Source organism: Plasmodium cynomolgi, chromosome 7, assembly GCF_000321355.1.
Source record: "Plasmodium cynomolgi strain B DNA, chromosome 7, whole genome shotgun sequence".
Lineage (NCBI taxonomy): Eukaryota > Apicomplexa > Aconoidasida > Haemosporida > Plasmodiidae > Plasmodium > Plasmodium cynomolgi.
Genome location: NC_020400.1, coordinates 970,506 through 985,849, shown reverse-complemented (window position 1 = coordinate 985,849; position 15,344 = coordinate 970,506). Strand labels below are relative to the sequence as shown.

At 47.5% G+C, this 15,344-nt stretch overlaps 3 protein-coding genes across 3 annotated transcripts in view; 2 read left to right on the top strand and 1 right to left on the bottom strand.

Annotated features, from left to right (window-relative positions):
• Positions 1 to 1,365: 1,365 nt before the first annotated feature.
• Positions 1,366 to 5,395, top strand: PCYB_073210 (hypothetical protein; the record flags this gene model as incomplete). The annotated part of the gene is made up of 6 exons (XM_004221718.1): positions 1,366 to 2,975; positions 3,135 to 3,316; positions 3,591 to 3,664; positions 3,767 to 4,952; positions 5,183 to 5,346; positions 5,378 to 5,395. 3 exons carry the CDS (start codon positions 1,366 to 1,368, stop codon positions 3,662 to 3,664), a joined length of 1,866 nt encoding a protein of 621 aa, XP_004221766.1. The 3' UTR covers positions 3,767 to 4,952; positions 5,183 to 5,346; positions 5,378 to 5,395.
• Positions 5,396 to 7,325: 1,930 nt separating this feature from the next.
• Positions 7,326 to 9,663, bottom strand: PCYB_073200 (hypothetical protein; the record flags this gene model as incomplete). The annotated part of the gene is made up of 2 exons (XM_004221717.1): positions 7,326 to 7,371; positions 7,394 to 9,663. Coding segments are annotated over 2 exons (2,313 nt in total), but the record flags the coding sequence as incomplete, so codon positions are not given.
• A 4,492-nt stretch (positions 9,664 to 14,155) lies between these two features.
• The window catches only part of PCYB_073190 (thiamin pyrophosphokinase 1), a gene marked incomplete at both ends in the record, with an annotated part of 1,269 nt that continues 80 nt past the window's right edge, over positions 14,156 to 15,344 (top strand). The window contains one exon of the mRNA XM_004221716.1: positions 14,156 to 15,293. Within this exon, the coding sequence (XP_004221764.1) occupies positions 14,156 to 15,293 (1,138 nt within the window). The remainder of the gene's footprint in view (positions 15,294 to 15,344) is intronic.

The following is a 15,344-nucleotide window of genomic DNA, read 5'->3' as shown; positions in this document are numbered from 1 at the left end:
TCTTTTTGCAACATTTTTCACCTTTTTCATTTCAAGTCTTATTTGGAAGTACTACACTTAAAATGATCGTTCGCAGCGCGCACTTCGGCGAGATATGCACAGAGTAGCGGGCGAGATTGTTGGTGCCCCCAGAATGGCATTTTCCTCCAGGCCGATTGCATAATGTTATGTATCTACAGGACGACGAGGCGTACACACGCGCGGAGTAAGCAGGGATGAACGATAACAAAAAAAACAAAAAAAAAAAAACAGGTATACATTCGGATGGTCACACGAAGCATGCAAATTTGAAAAATTGCCAAATTGGCAGAAAAGGTAAAACGAACAAAATCGCACAAACCAGGTATGCAATAAAAATCAAACGAGCAGGAAAGAAATCCAATTCGTGGACACACGAGCAGAGCTAAGGGTAACTCGTTCCCCCAAGTTTCCAAAACTCAGCAGGGTATTTTCCAATGGGGGCGAGACTCCAAATGGGAAAAAAAAAGAAAAAAAAAAGTGGAAATTTGTAAAACACACATCAACGAATTTTTTTGGACAAAGAATGCGGGCAAAACGTTAACTTAAAAATGGTGCTACAATGAATGATCGCAAAAGGCGGATCCATGTTCATTTTTTTAATTTTGTGAAGTAGGGGAATTGGCCCTCCCTATTCCTTTTGTTCACGTTTGCGTATATAATTTGGGGCAGCTGGGCGAGAAAACAAACTCGATTGTCTCCTGGCAGCTCATGCATTTTGCACATTTCATGTATTGGCACACTTGGCACATTTGGCACACTTGGCACATTGGCATACTTGTCACATTGGCACATTGGCACATTGGCACACTTGACACACTGGCACATTTTGCTGCTAATATGCCCGCCGGTTTGCCCCCTTGACTGCGCGATCGGCTGCACACTTCCGCGGAGCAGCTTGCCAACTTACCTGCCTGTCCGTCCAAGGGTTCCCCCCGATGAAGCCATGCCGAGCGACGCTCTTAGCTCCGCCCCGCCCCCCTTCTCAAGCAAAATATTGCCACTTTTTCTTTGTGCAACATTGGACTAGACGGGAGGGGCGCAGCTGCTCGGAATTGTGAGCACCATTTTGTGTTGGCAAATTTGGCCACCGCGCAAGGGGGTGCCATGTAGGAAGTGGCCCTTACGGAGACGCCTTTACGGAGACGCCCTTACGGAGACGCCCTTACGGAGACGCCTTTATGGAGACTCCTTTGTGGAGACGCCTTTGTGGAGACGCCTTTACGGAGACGCCTTCACATAGCACGCTCACTGGGCAACTTCGCAAAACACGCTGACATAGCTCCCCCAGCATAGCCTCCTCGAATAAAAGGCCGGCTCTTATTCCCCCTTTTGAAGTACACCAAAATGAGGATAAACAAAAAGGACGAAATCGTGAACGTGTTGTTCACCGTGTTTCTGCTAGCCACTCAGCAGATCTGCCTTCTCTACGGAATACTGAACAGCGCGAGAAGTAACAACATGTACCTGCTGTTCCTAATCGTGGATGTCTTCCTATGCGTGTACATTGTGCTGAGCCTTTACGATGAAAACAACGCAGGGGTCAAAATATCCATCCAATGGATGATGTACATGACCACATTGAGTACAAAAATGGCCATATTTTGTTTTCTCATAAAAAATGAAAAAAAAAGCAGTGACCAAAAGAGCCTTCTTTTCACATATCTATCGAATGATGTGTTAGTATACAACTTGCTCTATTTGACTCCATTCATCTATCTCTTGTTCTCTCTGAGAAGTAGAAATATATTGGAGAATATCCTGAACAACAAAATAGTCGTAGAAAATATCCTCAGTATTGATGTGAACATAATAAACCTATTCGATCTCATCGACTTAATTTTCATGTATTCCCATTTGACCAATCTGTACAAAATATTGGACCATGTGAAGACCTATAGCTTCCAAAACGTACTTATAATGCTTATCGTTGTACTCGTGGATATTTCTCTCTTTGGATTTTACTTCCCTATTTATACTAATATAGACAAATCCTACTCGTACAGCCAGGAGTCGGTAGGGATGCTTAAGGGAGAGAGACCTGGGGAAGGGGGTAGATCGAGGGACAAAGGTACCAAACGAGATGGTAAGAAAACAAAACATAGCAAAATAATCAAACAGAAGAAGCGTATTCACCAAAGTGACTCATATGGTAAGTACGAAATGGGGGAGAGGAAAAAGGGTAATTTTCTTTACGCCACTAATGGGGGAAGTGGTAGTACCACAATTGGGAGAAGTGGCAGCACGACAATTGGGAGAAGTGGCAGCATCTCAGTTGGGAGAAGTGGCAGTATCTCAATTGGAAGAAGTGGCAGCACTGCAATTGGGGGAAGTGTCGGAGGCAGAAGCAGCGCGAGTCGACAGAGTAGTGCAGGTAGCTTTCTCAGCAGAGGAAGCAGTATACGTGTTCAAAGCGGAAGCCATAGCAGTGTTCGCAGTCGGAGAAGAGCTACTGTAATAAATCCAACAAATGTGCGAAGTGGAGCAAATGTATCATTTTTGGATAAGTCCAACATGAGGTACATGAAGACAAACGGAGTTTCTAAATTCTTTTACTCGGAGAATGGCACAAACATGGGAGTGGTAGAAAAAATGAACCCCCCCTCCTCCTCTTTGGTTTCCAACAACTCAAAGGAATCCACGTACGCATCATCCAACATGTCAAAGGAGTTACTCTCAAGGGACTTTTCAACTTCGTCTTTTTCTTCATCCTCTGCGAATTCATCATATTTGTCATTACATGAATCTAACTTGGGCTCCTCTCACTCTGCGTCCTCCACATCCTCCTCGTCCTACCTGCCGTCTCTCCTGTCCTTCTCCTCCAATGAGAACAAGACCAAGTCTAGTAAATCTTACCACCAGAAATATAAGGATGTCTACACGGACGTGTACATAACGGCTAAGTTTCATTTCATCGTGGGGTTCCTCCTCATCGACGTGCCCTTTTTCATATACAGGTAGGCGCCCCTCGGGGGTAGCGGCGGCGCGTCAGCGCGTCAGCGCGTTGGATAATCTTCCGCAAGCGGCGCTTCGTACTGACCGGATTGTAATCACCCGTTTGTGGTGACCCCTTCACATCACCGCCCTGCACTGACCGCTTTACCCCCCCATCGCAGACTGCTCTTCTGCCTGAAGCACAAAATGATGCTGACACTCATCGTGAAGAACGTCCTGTTCCTGCTGTTCCGATCGTACAAGCTGAACGAGTACCGGCTAGTCGAGAAGGAAAAATACAAAAAGAACAAAAGCAATCTAGATTTCGACTTTTACAACCTGTTCAGCGTAGATTCGGAGGGGAGTGGCTACCCAAAGGGGGACCACGCGGGGAAGGGGGAAATGGGCAGGCACATGCTCAGTGCAGTGAGAGAGAAGCGGAGAGAGCGGCATGCGCATCGGCATGAGCATCGGCATGAGCATCGGCATGAGCATCGGCATGAGCATCGGCATGAGCATCGGCATGAGCATCGGCATGAGCATCGGCATGAGCACCGACATGAACATCGACATGAACATCGGCATGCGCACCGACATGCGCAGTGGGGGAGTAGGACGAAGCCCCCCTCATTCGAAAGAGCTGCGAATGGCCAAGTTCTGGAAGACGGAGGAGACGCAAAAAGCAAGAGAGACCGACGAGCACGCAAGGTGAAAAAGGGGAATACCAAAAGGGGAAGTAAAAAGGAGAGGACAAAAAGGGAGAAGGAAAAAATGGACAAGTCAATGAGGAAGAAAAAAAAAAAAAAAAATCGTCATGGAGGTATTCAAGGAAGAATTTAGAGAGAACAAAAAGAAGCTGCTGTTGGAGAAGGCAGCCGCCATGCAGGAAATGGAAACAAACAGAAATAGCGAAAAGGCCAATCGGGGAAGTATCCCCCTTGGAAAGGTCATAGACAACAATAACGGAGAAGAACACACAGAAAAGCGGAATGGTGGAGAAGCCCCAAATGGGGGGAACCAAAAGAAGAAGAAAAAAAACCCACGACCAAAATTCACTTGGAAAGAACGAAGACAAATGAAAAATAAATTTCGGAATTTCAAAAATTTGATTTATAAGTTAAAATACAAAAGGAAGATACCGATATATCATTTCAAGGTATGGGATCATATCCGAGTCATGTGTAGTTTTTTGTTAAAGGGGCGTGGCAGTTCGAATTTTGTATACTTAGATGACCAGCTGGTTTTTTCCTACTTCACAAATCTCCGACTCATGCTTCTTGTATTACTTAATTATGTAATGAAAATCGGAATTACCATTTTTTTTATTTTTCTCTTGTTGAATAATCACATACGACTAAGTCAGCAGGACTTCGTCTATATGTACGACATGCCTGTAAAGCCATTGGGGACTCCTGGAGTGGGTCGGGGAGACATGCTCAGTTTCCCCCACAGCTTCGATCTCACCAAGCACACAAATCTGCAACTCCCAAAACAACCCATTCCTATATATTATATAAACAAAGACATGGAAGATAATACGAAGCAGTTCACAAATCGCAAGTATGTTCCCAAAGGGTATATCCAATTAGATATGCCAGAAAGCTTATTCAACTCCACATGGGAGCATATGTTTAGCCTAGACAAGATGTATATGTATAGTTGCTTGGGATTTTTTTTTCTTTATTTTGTTTTGCTTCTAGGGACGTCCACTTTTTTCGATATTCTGTTTGGGGCCCTAGTGAATACGTTGAGTCACTTATCTTTTTATTTTTCTCTAAAGCAGTTTGTTTTGTTTTTTTTTACTTTTCATGGGAATTTATACAATAGCGATTATGTTTTTCACGAGGGGCGTATTCGCAAGCTGAACTATGAGTTCGAGTATTTGTTGCTGCTTTTGTTTAATTTGCATCACTTTGCTTCCCTGTGTAAGCACGCCTCTCTGTTTCTGCGCGTGTTGTTCAACTGCAGGTACGTCTATTATGGGAGGAGCCTGGGCCGAGGTACGCGAGGGGGCGCCGTGCCGCCCCTCCCCATTTGGGCCATCCAGTAAAGGCGGCGCGAGTAAGCAGCGCGTATTCGCAGTGCTTATTTGAGGCGCATATTCGCAGCGCTTATTCCGCCGCTTATTCCGGCTCTTACTCATGCCGCCTACCCATGCCGCCCACTCACACCGCCCACTCACGCCGCCCACTCACACCGCCCACTCACGCCGCCTACTCCCCCCCCGCAGCACGCAACGGCAGGCGCAACCAGCTGAGGCACTCCGTGAGCGTGTACCTCCTGTTCCTCCTGTGCAAGTACGCCCACGCACCGGTCAACCTGAACACCCTGCTCTTCGGACAAAACATCCTGAATAATATTCTCCTCATAGACAACATAAATAGCTTCACCTGGGTGAATATCATACTCCTCACTCTCTTCAAAGGGACACAAGTACTTATGACCAAGACAAATTATTTCATAATTGGACTCTTCATCTTACACATCCTTCTCTACGTCATCTATGCCATACACGCACAGATACTCAGGTATATAATTCTTCGAAAAATGGAGATTCTTTTTTCCTTTAAGCATATACTCATCTCCAAGTACGAGGAGGCCCCCCTCGTCCCGGACAAGACCTCTCCCTACGTCACATGCAGGGACATCCTCAAGTACTACTCCGAGGAGGGCTTCTTCTCTTCCGAGGGTAAGGCGGATGCGCTATCAAAGCGGTATCGTCACTAGTTCGCGCGCAGCACCACCATGTTATGCTTCCCACTAGGCCAACTCGGCCAACCCGGCTAACTCGGCCAACCCGGCTAACTCCACTCGATCACCCCGCGCGACCTTCCCCCTCTTTGCAGGCAACATGATACCCAATTTTATATGACGAACGAGATAGCACCTGCGGGCGAAGCGCTAAGGATTATGTACACGGCGCTCGCTGGCCCATCCCGTTCGCGAACCCATCCCGATCGCTGCCCCATCCCGCTCTTAAACGCGCACCCTTTTTAAGCAAAACGAAGCGCACCCACTAATGCGGACCGCTACAAACCGCTACAAACCGCTACACACGACTACCTCCTACCACTGTTAAAACAAATTAAATGATAAATGGCGAAACGGTGGGGTGTGTGGGGGGCCTCACTATCGCCCCCTTGGACACTCCATCCGTGCAGCCGCTGCAACTTTGTACTCCCTGCGCTCGTGGCGCTGGTTGGCTCAGTTGGTCCCTTCGGAAAAAGGTTCGCTGTGCACACGTCACCGCCACAGGGCGTGCGGAGCTAATTAAACACTAATTTCTATTAAAAACGGGGCAAAAAAAAGGGAAAAAAAAAAAAAAAAAAGGCTAGTAAAGATACTATACACATGCACATCTGCGCATGCATACGCACGGGGCAGGACAGCCTGCACAGAAATGGCCTGTCAATGGTTGTCCACGCTGCTTCCGCGTTGCTTACTCACTGCTTCCGCGCTGCTTACTCACTACTTCCGCGCTGCTTACTCACTGCTTCCGTGCCGCTCGCCCCCCTTTCGCAACCCTCAGTGAATGGGCAACGGAACGGGCCTACAAATCAATTAAGCTGTTAATGATGGCCTGCTGCACACTGAGATCCTCATCGGTGGCACTCTCCTCATCACCCTGGTCGATCGCAGGAGTCGTGTTGTCATCCATGCCTCTTCCGTAACTCTGATCGGAAACGTCACGGCTTGCATGCGCATCACTTCCACGTGAGTCTACAGCACGCCCTTCTTGCACCTGCTCCATCAGTGTCCCTTCCGCTTTAACTGAACCTGCGTTTGGGTCTGCCTTTGCGTTTGCCTCCGCGTTTTCCTCCGCGTTTCCGTTTGCCTTTGCGTTTTTTCCCTCCACATCACCAACCCGTTGTGCATTCTCGTTACGTATCATTCCTTGGCGATAAGCTCCCAAGTGATGACGGGGGCCTTTTCCTTCATGCGTAGAATGTGGCACACCAGATGTGCCTTCGTCAATGACATACACGTCCGGTGTTGCCCCTCCTCGAGCTTCTCCTAAAGTGTAAACAAAAGGGCTCTCCCCATTTGTGAAAAATTGATGATTGTGGCTTGTCCCATTTAATCGGTTTAGCATCCTGTCGTTCTTCACGTATCTGTAGTGACCCTCATTGTTGCTCCTCTCTTCCGATCTACCTTGATAATTAATTCTTCTGTTTATTTCCATCATTTTGTAGCTGGGTTCATCGTGGTGGTTGGCACGGAGGAGTTCATTATGTGGGGGGGCGTTTTCACCACTGAGGGGTTCCACCATGCGGGATGATGATGATGATGATGATGGCACTTCCCCGGTGATATGGACACCACGTAGCATTATGGACTGATTTGGGGAAGCATCAGACCTGTGCCTCTCCTCTACATAATTACGCAACCTACGGGGATCTCCTTGACTGAACCCTCCATCTGCGCAGTGGTACATCTTTACATTCATATCATCCTCGAGACGGTTCCGTGTGAAGGCCCTCCCACTTGTCTTAAAGTGGTTGCCGCTAAACAGTTCGGGGTGTTGTTCCTTCGTTCTGGAGTGGAGACCCCCCTCCGCTGCGATTGCCCCAACTGAGGGGACCTCCCCATGGTGCAGTGACTCAAAGGGGAGACGACCACTTTTCTCAACAGGTGCACACCTGCTAGCCATTTCTGCGAATACCTGTGCGCTGTCATCCATGTCCAACAAAGCATTCCTCACAACATAATCGTTTACACTTCGCTCCACAGGATTGTTTCCCTTCTCAAAATGGAGCATATTAAATTGGGAAGACTCACCTTGCGTGATGTTCCGACCCATGTCAGCATACGTCCTGCCGCTCTTTGGGTACCATCCATTGTTACATGCACCCATGGTGGGGTTGTTCCCCTCATGTGGATCGCTCCCCTCATGTGGCCCGCTCCTCCTTTCCAAACCTGTTTTGAAGAGAACAAAGCCCTCCTCAGGGGCACCCTCGAGACCACGTCCATTTTGTGCCTCGTAACTCTCCCCTTTGCAGCAGTATGGGTCTTCAATTTTTTCATTCGTGGGGTGTTTTCTGGACGACCTCAGAGTGTAGGCCATCTTAGGTGCGCCATCCAGCGGGGCCATCTTAGGTGCATCGTCTAGCTGGACCATCTTAGGTGCACCATCTAGCTGGACCATCTTAGGTGCACCATCCAGCGGGGCCATCTGACGAGACAACCCTTCATCGCTATGGATGCTCTGCACCTGGGTGATGTCCTTCACTTCCCTTCTGCTCTTCTTCGCCCTCGCCTTATATGACGAAGGGGCACCACCAATCAGGTCTTTTCCTTCCAAGGGGATGACATCATTACTGTCCTGCACGTGTGCCTTGTAGTATTCCCCATCAGCAATTTTTATTCTATCTCTGCCTCTTTCTGTACCTCTTTCTCTGCCTCTTTCTCTATCTCTATCTCTTTCTTCTTCTCCTTCTCCTTCTCCTTCTCCTCCCCCGTTACGGTTCTTCCCCCTAGAGAGGAACACTGGCCCGTTGTCTACCCTCTCACCGTATGCATCCACATCGCATACACCTCCAAACGTCGATTTATTTTTCTCCTTTTCCTTTCTACTTAGAATCATCGGTTCGTAGTGCACATAGTACCTTTCCTCCCGTGAGTAATCATCACGCAGAGACTCATCCACGCAGTTTCTCCTAACTGTGTTATTCCCGCTGGGGTAGTACCCTCCTTCCCTGAGTGGGTGTCCCACCTCTGTGGCTGCACTTCGGACAGGACTAAATGCCCCCCTACTGGTGAAACCAAAGTGGTCATTATAAACGTCGCACAGATCACGGACGGACTTCTGCATTGTGCATTTGGATCCTTGAAGACCTGCTCCACAGTTCGTATAATGTCCTCCTCGTGGACCTTCACCACCTTGTGCCCCTACAGATTGAAAAGCAAAATTATTTGCACTTCCCATTATCCTGTGTATTTCTCCTCCTTTTCCTTTACGTGCCTGAATACACACATCAGGGTTCCCTTCTTCAGGATGGTAGACCCCCTTGTCGGAAAAACGCTCCTGTTTCAACCCCTCAACGATGGTTACTTCATCCTTTGAGTCTTCCCCTGAGGTGGAAAATGGTCTACCCAAATTGCTTTGCCCACTTGGATTACTCTGTCTTGGCGTCAAAGATAAATTTCCATCATGAACGTAGAAAACCTCGCTACTGCTTCTTAGCCCATCGTCCTGCGATACGTAATTTTTTCCTGCTGGATTTTTTACTTCATCTTCTCCTTCCTCATCATCTGAGCTCAAAGAAATATTAATCGGTTCATGTGAGCTGTTAAAATGGGGTGCGTAGCGCCTATCACTGTTACCGCTGCTTTGGTTACTACTATGGAAGGCATTGACTCGGTTGTTCCTGCTACGAAGGTTGTACGGCCCGTACATATGACCTCCTTCGTCATGGTCTACGTAATGGCCACTCCTCCTATTCCTTCCACTGGGGGATAGTGGGTTCTGATTCATATTGTCACTCCCTACGTTGTAATTTACACAAAACGGCATGTAGTTATTATCCCCAAGGAGGCATTCTACATAAGAGTTGTCCGGCTTCCTAACATCGTCCTCTGCATCTTCGTTCCTGTGTGCACTCCTTGCATGGCTTCCACTCCTAATGTGATTTTCGTTCTCCACGCTGGGGGGTTCAGCGCATCCATTCAAGGCCTCATTCAGCTTCAGGGCGAACAGGTAGTCAGCATCAACTGAAAAGTGAACAGGGAAAAAAAAAAAAAATTAGTGGCATAAGTTTTCCAAATGGAGGTCAATCCATCGGCATAACCAACCTTGTGCTGCTAATGGTGTAAGGCAGCGTGTACATCATATGTGTGTACCCTCGCGCAAAGTCACGAGGCACGCTCCTTCACCGTCGTTTATCTCTTCCCAAATGAGCTCACCTTGATTCATATTTTCGTCCCTCGTGGAGTTTCTCGTAGCGTCGCTCTGACTAGCATGTTGACTATATCCCTCATTTTGATTTTTGCTCCAGTTTTCGGCTTCATCGGACTGTTCATTAGCACCTCCCTTGGCCACTTCGCTCGGGGACACCCTCTCCGCTTCTCTTTGCGTCTCCCTCTCCGCTTCCCTTTGCGTCTCCCTCTCCGCTTCCCTTTGCGTCTCCCTCTCCGCTTCCTTTTGCGTCTCCCCCTGGGCGGTTTTTCCCTGAAGGTTCTGCTGCTCCCTCTTCAGTCGCTCTTCATATGCCTTTCGATGTTTGTTAATATAAAAATTTAGGTCTGAGGTACCCATGGTGCTTCTTCGCTGGGATGAGCGTTCACGCAGTTTTGAGGAAGGGATGTACGCCGAGGGCAGTGTTGCGCGTGCGAGTTGTTACCCTTCGGCGAGCAGCTGGATTGGTTGAAAAGGGGGTACGAACGCAGGAAAGAATAGGTAGGCTGGGAAATTCAGAAGGGTACGCAGGGGAAGCTATATCCACGTCGTTACAGTCATGTGGTTATACACACACCTAGCTATTATATGCTCATGTGCACACGTGGACGGCACGTTGGTACCCAGGGGAGTGGCGTCCTGCGGGGGGGTTGCTCACTTCCGAGCTTAAACAAAAATGGTCATACAGTTAGAAACGGAGGTTTTTACACAAAACGGTGTTTCGCTCAACAGGGTGTGAGAGGGGCGTATCTAACGAGATGCTCCTGATGGCACTTTGTTCACCCAGAAGTATATTTGCACATGTGGAGGGGGGGGAGGGCGTGTTTACACTGACTCGTTTGCCTGTTTTCGTTCCGTAAAGCTGGCGGCGGCACAGAAAGGGGGATGCACAAAAAGGGGGATGCACAGCGAGGCGGATGCACAAAAATGGTGATGCACAAAAATGGCGATGCACAAAAATGGCGATGCACAGAGAGGCGGATGCATACCTCCGTTGGGCATCTATCTACATGGGCATCACCACACGCGCACGCCAAATGGTCACTTGGGCGAGTCCAAATGAGTACAATAGTTTTTCATTCGGACGCGGTGTCCGTGACGGCGTTCCGTGCACAGCTGGCCTGGTTATTCATCACAGAGGGGGACACAGAAACATAAAAAGGTGGATAAACACATGCGCTTATGAGTAGACGAGGGGGCATGCGGACGAGCGGATGTATGCATATACGTATGTTTGTACGAAGGGGTGTGGCGGGGTGACGCCATCCGCGCACGTGCGTTGAAACGAAGGCGCACTCAAATTTTACACAGCTGAAGGAGCACTAAAATTTTACATAGCTGAAGGCGCTTGCCTTTGCTCAGCTGACATGCCACACGCGAAACAAAAGTATTTCCCACTCGGGGGGATGCCCTTTTATTTGGCGAGCAGCACAGACGTGGCTACGAAGGGGAGCGAACAGAAATGGAAAGAAAAATGGGGGAAAGGAGGAAAAAAAGGCGAAAAATGGGGGGAAGGAGGAAAAAAAGGCGAAAACTGGGGGGGGAAAAAGGGACTACTTGGTCTCCGCTCGTGTGGGGCTATTCGCCATCGCGCAGGAAAACACGTCCTAATTTTTTAATGCTTTAAAGAAAAGGCAAAAAGGACTACCTCGTCGACATTACGATGTTCATATGTGGACTGGGCAGCACGCCAATGGTACATACGTAAAAATGCAAAAACGAAAAAGGGAACAAAAAAAGGAACGAAAAAGGGAACGAAAAAAGGAACGAAAAAGGGAACAAAAAAAGGAACGAAAAAAGGGAAACATAAAACTAAGCGTAAGTTATTGGACCGCATTCATCCACATGGGCGCAATGGCTTTAGCTTGCCTGGGAAAATAAAAAAAAAAAAAAAAAAAAATGCGCATGTGGGGACGTGCGGTTGGGTGAAGGTGCGCGGTTGAACAGTGGCACAGTTCAGTCGTGGCACAGTTCGGTCGTGGCACAGCTCAGCAGTGGCACAGTTCACCAATCGAACGATTAAGTAATGACACCACTGTGTGGTTGGCCCGATTGATTAGTGACACCATTTGCGTGGCCGCACAGCTAGGCAAACTTCAAACACGACTTTTGAATTTGCGTCAGCTGAAGTAACGTCCTCACACCGAGTCATTGACCATCATGTGACCGTAAAGGATTTGCATATAAAATATCCACGTCAAAATGGGCAGCTAGATTTTGTTAAAGTATATTGGGCAAGAAAAACTATTTTTCGCATTGAAAAAAAAACGCTATGATTATGAAGCCTGCATTTGTCGTGATCGTTCCGTTCATTCCGTTCATTCCGATCATCCCGTTCATCCCGTTCATCCCATTTTCGACTTTCGTTCGTTTTGATTTGATTTGTATTTTTTTTTTCCCTCATCCTTTTGAACTCTTTCTTCTTCCACTGTTCCATATTTTGTTCTACTTCACCTTTTTCTTCCTCCCCTGCTCCATTTGATGGTCCACTCTCTGACCCATTGGCTGACCCTTTGGTTGACCCTTTGACTGACCCTTTGGCTGCCCCTTTTCATCCTTTTTTTTTCCACTAAGTGACGTTGCTTCCCTTTGCGCGTCCTTTTTCTCTCACCCGATTTGTCAGCTCATGTGTACGCATGTGTGTGTATGGAAAAATTATCCGCACATGTGTAGTTATATTTTTTTTTTTTTGGTGATTTAAAAAAATATCATTTTTTTCACGTCAGCTGCGGGCAAAGGGGGGGCACACACACGGAGGGGAAAAAAAAAGAAGATGAATATGAGCGATGTGCGATGTGCCACGACCGATGTGTGATGTGCGATGGCCGCTGCATAAGTGGCACGCGTAACAGTTGCTCCCTCGCTGATCGGCCGCTGATACATATGCTGTGTTACGGTTCTTTGTACTCCTGCTGGGGGAAGCAAAACGAAACGCAGGCAGCTGAGAAAAAACACTGAGTGCAGAAAAGGGTCTACAAAGAGGTGGCCCAGCAGAGGGACCCAACAAGCTGACACAACAAGCTGACCCAACAAACTGCACAGAGCAGATCACAAAAAAGGGGCCACTTTAAAAAGGGAAAAATAGTTACCAACAGGGCAACCGAGCAAATCGGTATAATAGTGAGCGTCTTTTCACAGCAGCCACGCCAGATTGCCCCTTTTTTAATCGCGTAAACTGTGCAGCGTTGTGAACAGCCGGGACGATCTCACCACGCGAAAAGCAGTTCATTGGAATTATGCCGCATCGATGCCGAAGAGGCAAACGGGCGAGCAGACAAAAAAATGCAGTCACTTCACTCATATGTCTCACTTTTCAACCCATGCGAGCAGCCAAATTACCAAGCGCGCTTCTTCCTCCCCCACCCCCTTCTGTGCATATTTGCATGTGTGCATGCACCACATTTTTCGTGACATAGAACAAAACCCAGTTGCATGTTTTTGAAGTATCGATGAAGGGGGGTGAAGACGTGGAGAAACGGGAAAAAAAAAAAAAAAAAAAAGACTCCCTTCGATGAGTCCACACCGATGTGATGTTCTTTAATCACCTTCGTTTGGGAACCATTTGAATTTTATTTCACGATTGAAGGAGGCACTGCGCGCAGTTACAGATGGTCACAAGGAGTAGCAAAAAAAATGTGCATGCGTTCTGGCCATCATCTGAAAAACCGTTGTCGCGGAGCAGACCTTCCACGTGGGTGATTGTCAATCTTCTTAGCAATTTCGTAAAGGGGAGAGAGGGCCACTAATCGGTATGTCAAAAAAAAAAAAAAAAAATGCTTCATCACGAGTTGTTCAGTTGTTACATTTGCTACTTACGCGAGTTGGGTATGCGTCCCACATGGTGAACTACTAAATCAATGAGAAAGGAAAACACCCGTGTGACGCTCTTCGCACGCAGCTGCCACATTTTTGTGCGTTATGTTCAATTAAAAAAAAAAAAACTTGGCCAAGAGAAACGAATACACACTCGTGAGAACATCCGAGCGGAGAAAAGATTTGTGCGTACGCGGTCCACCATGCTGCGCAAATAGTGAGAGCAACATCGCGCGTGTTTACACAGTCGGGGCGCGAAAATGGCACCATAGGAATATTCCTATTCACTATTTTAAAAAAAAAAAAAATTAAAGAGACGAAGAAGAAATGAGTGCGCTACTTCGATCCACTTTACCACCTCACAAAAGTTGCAAAAATAGGGCGGTTTGAAAAATAGGGCAGTTTGAGACGCAGGCGCGCCAGCCACCATCTCGTCGTATTTCCCCCCTTGTTCATTGCACCCTTGGGGGAGGCTGCTTCCATTTCCGCATAAAAATGAAAAGGAGTTTCTTCAACGTGCGCACGAAAGTGAGTGTGCACCTAAGTGGTAATGCCAGGGCGATCAACCAGACCAATCGCGCGAGAATATTTACGAACATAAGCGCAAGGTGGTACCGCCCATCAGGGGACACGAAAGAGTTACGTTCTGCCCACTTCAGTTGCATGAGGAGCTCAAAGGAAGGAAGCCATATTGTGCATGATCTTGATTTTATGAAATGCATTTTGCTAAATGATGAAAGGAAGTGGGGCAAAGAGTCCGCCCCAGGGGAGATAAAAACAGAATCACCCCCCCAGTCCAAAATAATCACCATCGTCCTGAACAACACGATTTGCGCCCATTCGGCCAAAATTATTGCCAACTCGGATATATTAATATGCGCCGATGGGGGTGCCAACAGGCTGTACAACTGGTGTCAGTCGCTAGCCAAGGAGAGAAGCGCAAGAGATAAGCAAAGTTCACGGAAAGGGGAGGAAGACAAAAACACAGCGCTGAATGCATGGCACCCAAATGAGTGTTCGCAGCACGTGTATGGACGACACACCATTGCTGATTTATTCAACATGCCAGTGGAAGAAACAAAAAAGGGGATGAAATGCCCCACCGAAATAGTACCACACATAATTTGTGGCGACTTTGATAGCATAAATGCACATGTGTACAGCTACTACAAAAACAAGTCAGTCATATTCGAGAAGTGCGCGAACCAGGAGAATACAGACCTTGATAAATGCATCGACGTGATACGAGGACACATCCGCAAGAATGACAAAATATTAATTTTAGGCGCCACAGGAAACAGGTTTGACCACACGTGTGCAAATATTTCTTGCCTATACAAAAATGCTTCCCTAAATAGTCTGTACTTAATTGGGGAGAATAACTTCCTCTTTTTGCTCCAGAAAGGAGGTCACAGTATACACCTAAGTCCGGACGTCTTTTACAAAGGCTGCGGCATTTTACCCATTGGCTCCAAGTGTACAATTAAAACGGAAGGGCTGAAGTACAATTTGAATGATGAATGTCTCAGCTTCGATACGCTCATCAGTTCGTCAAATGAAGTTGTCCAAAGGGAGGTAAAAATTTTTACCGATTCTCCCGTGGTTTGGAGTGCCCAGTTAAGGGGGGTTGGGGGTGATGCGAGGCCCCACACACACAGCTAGCTAAAATGCGCCTATGTGTTTG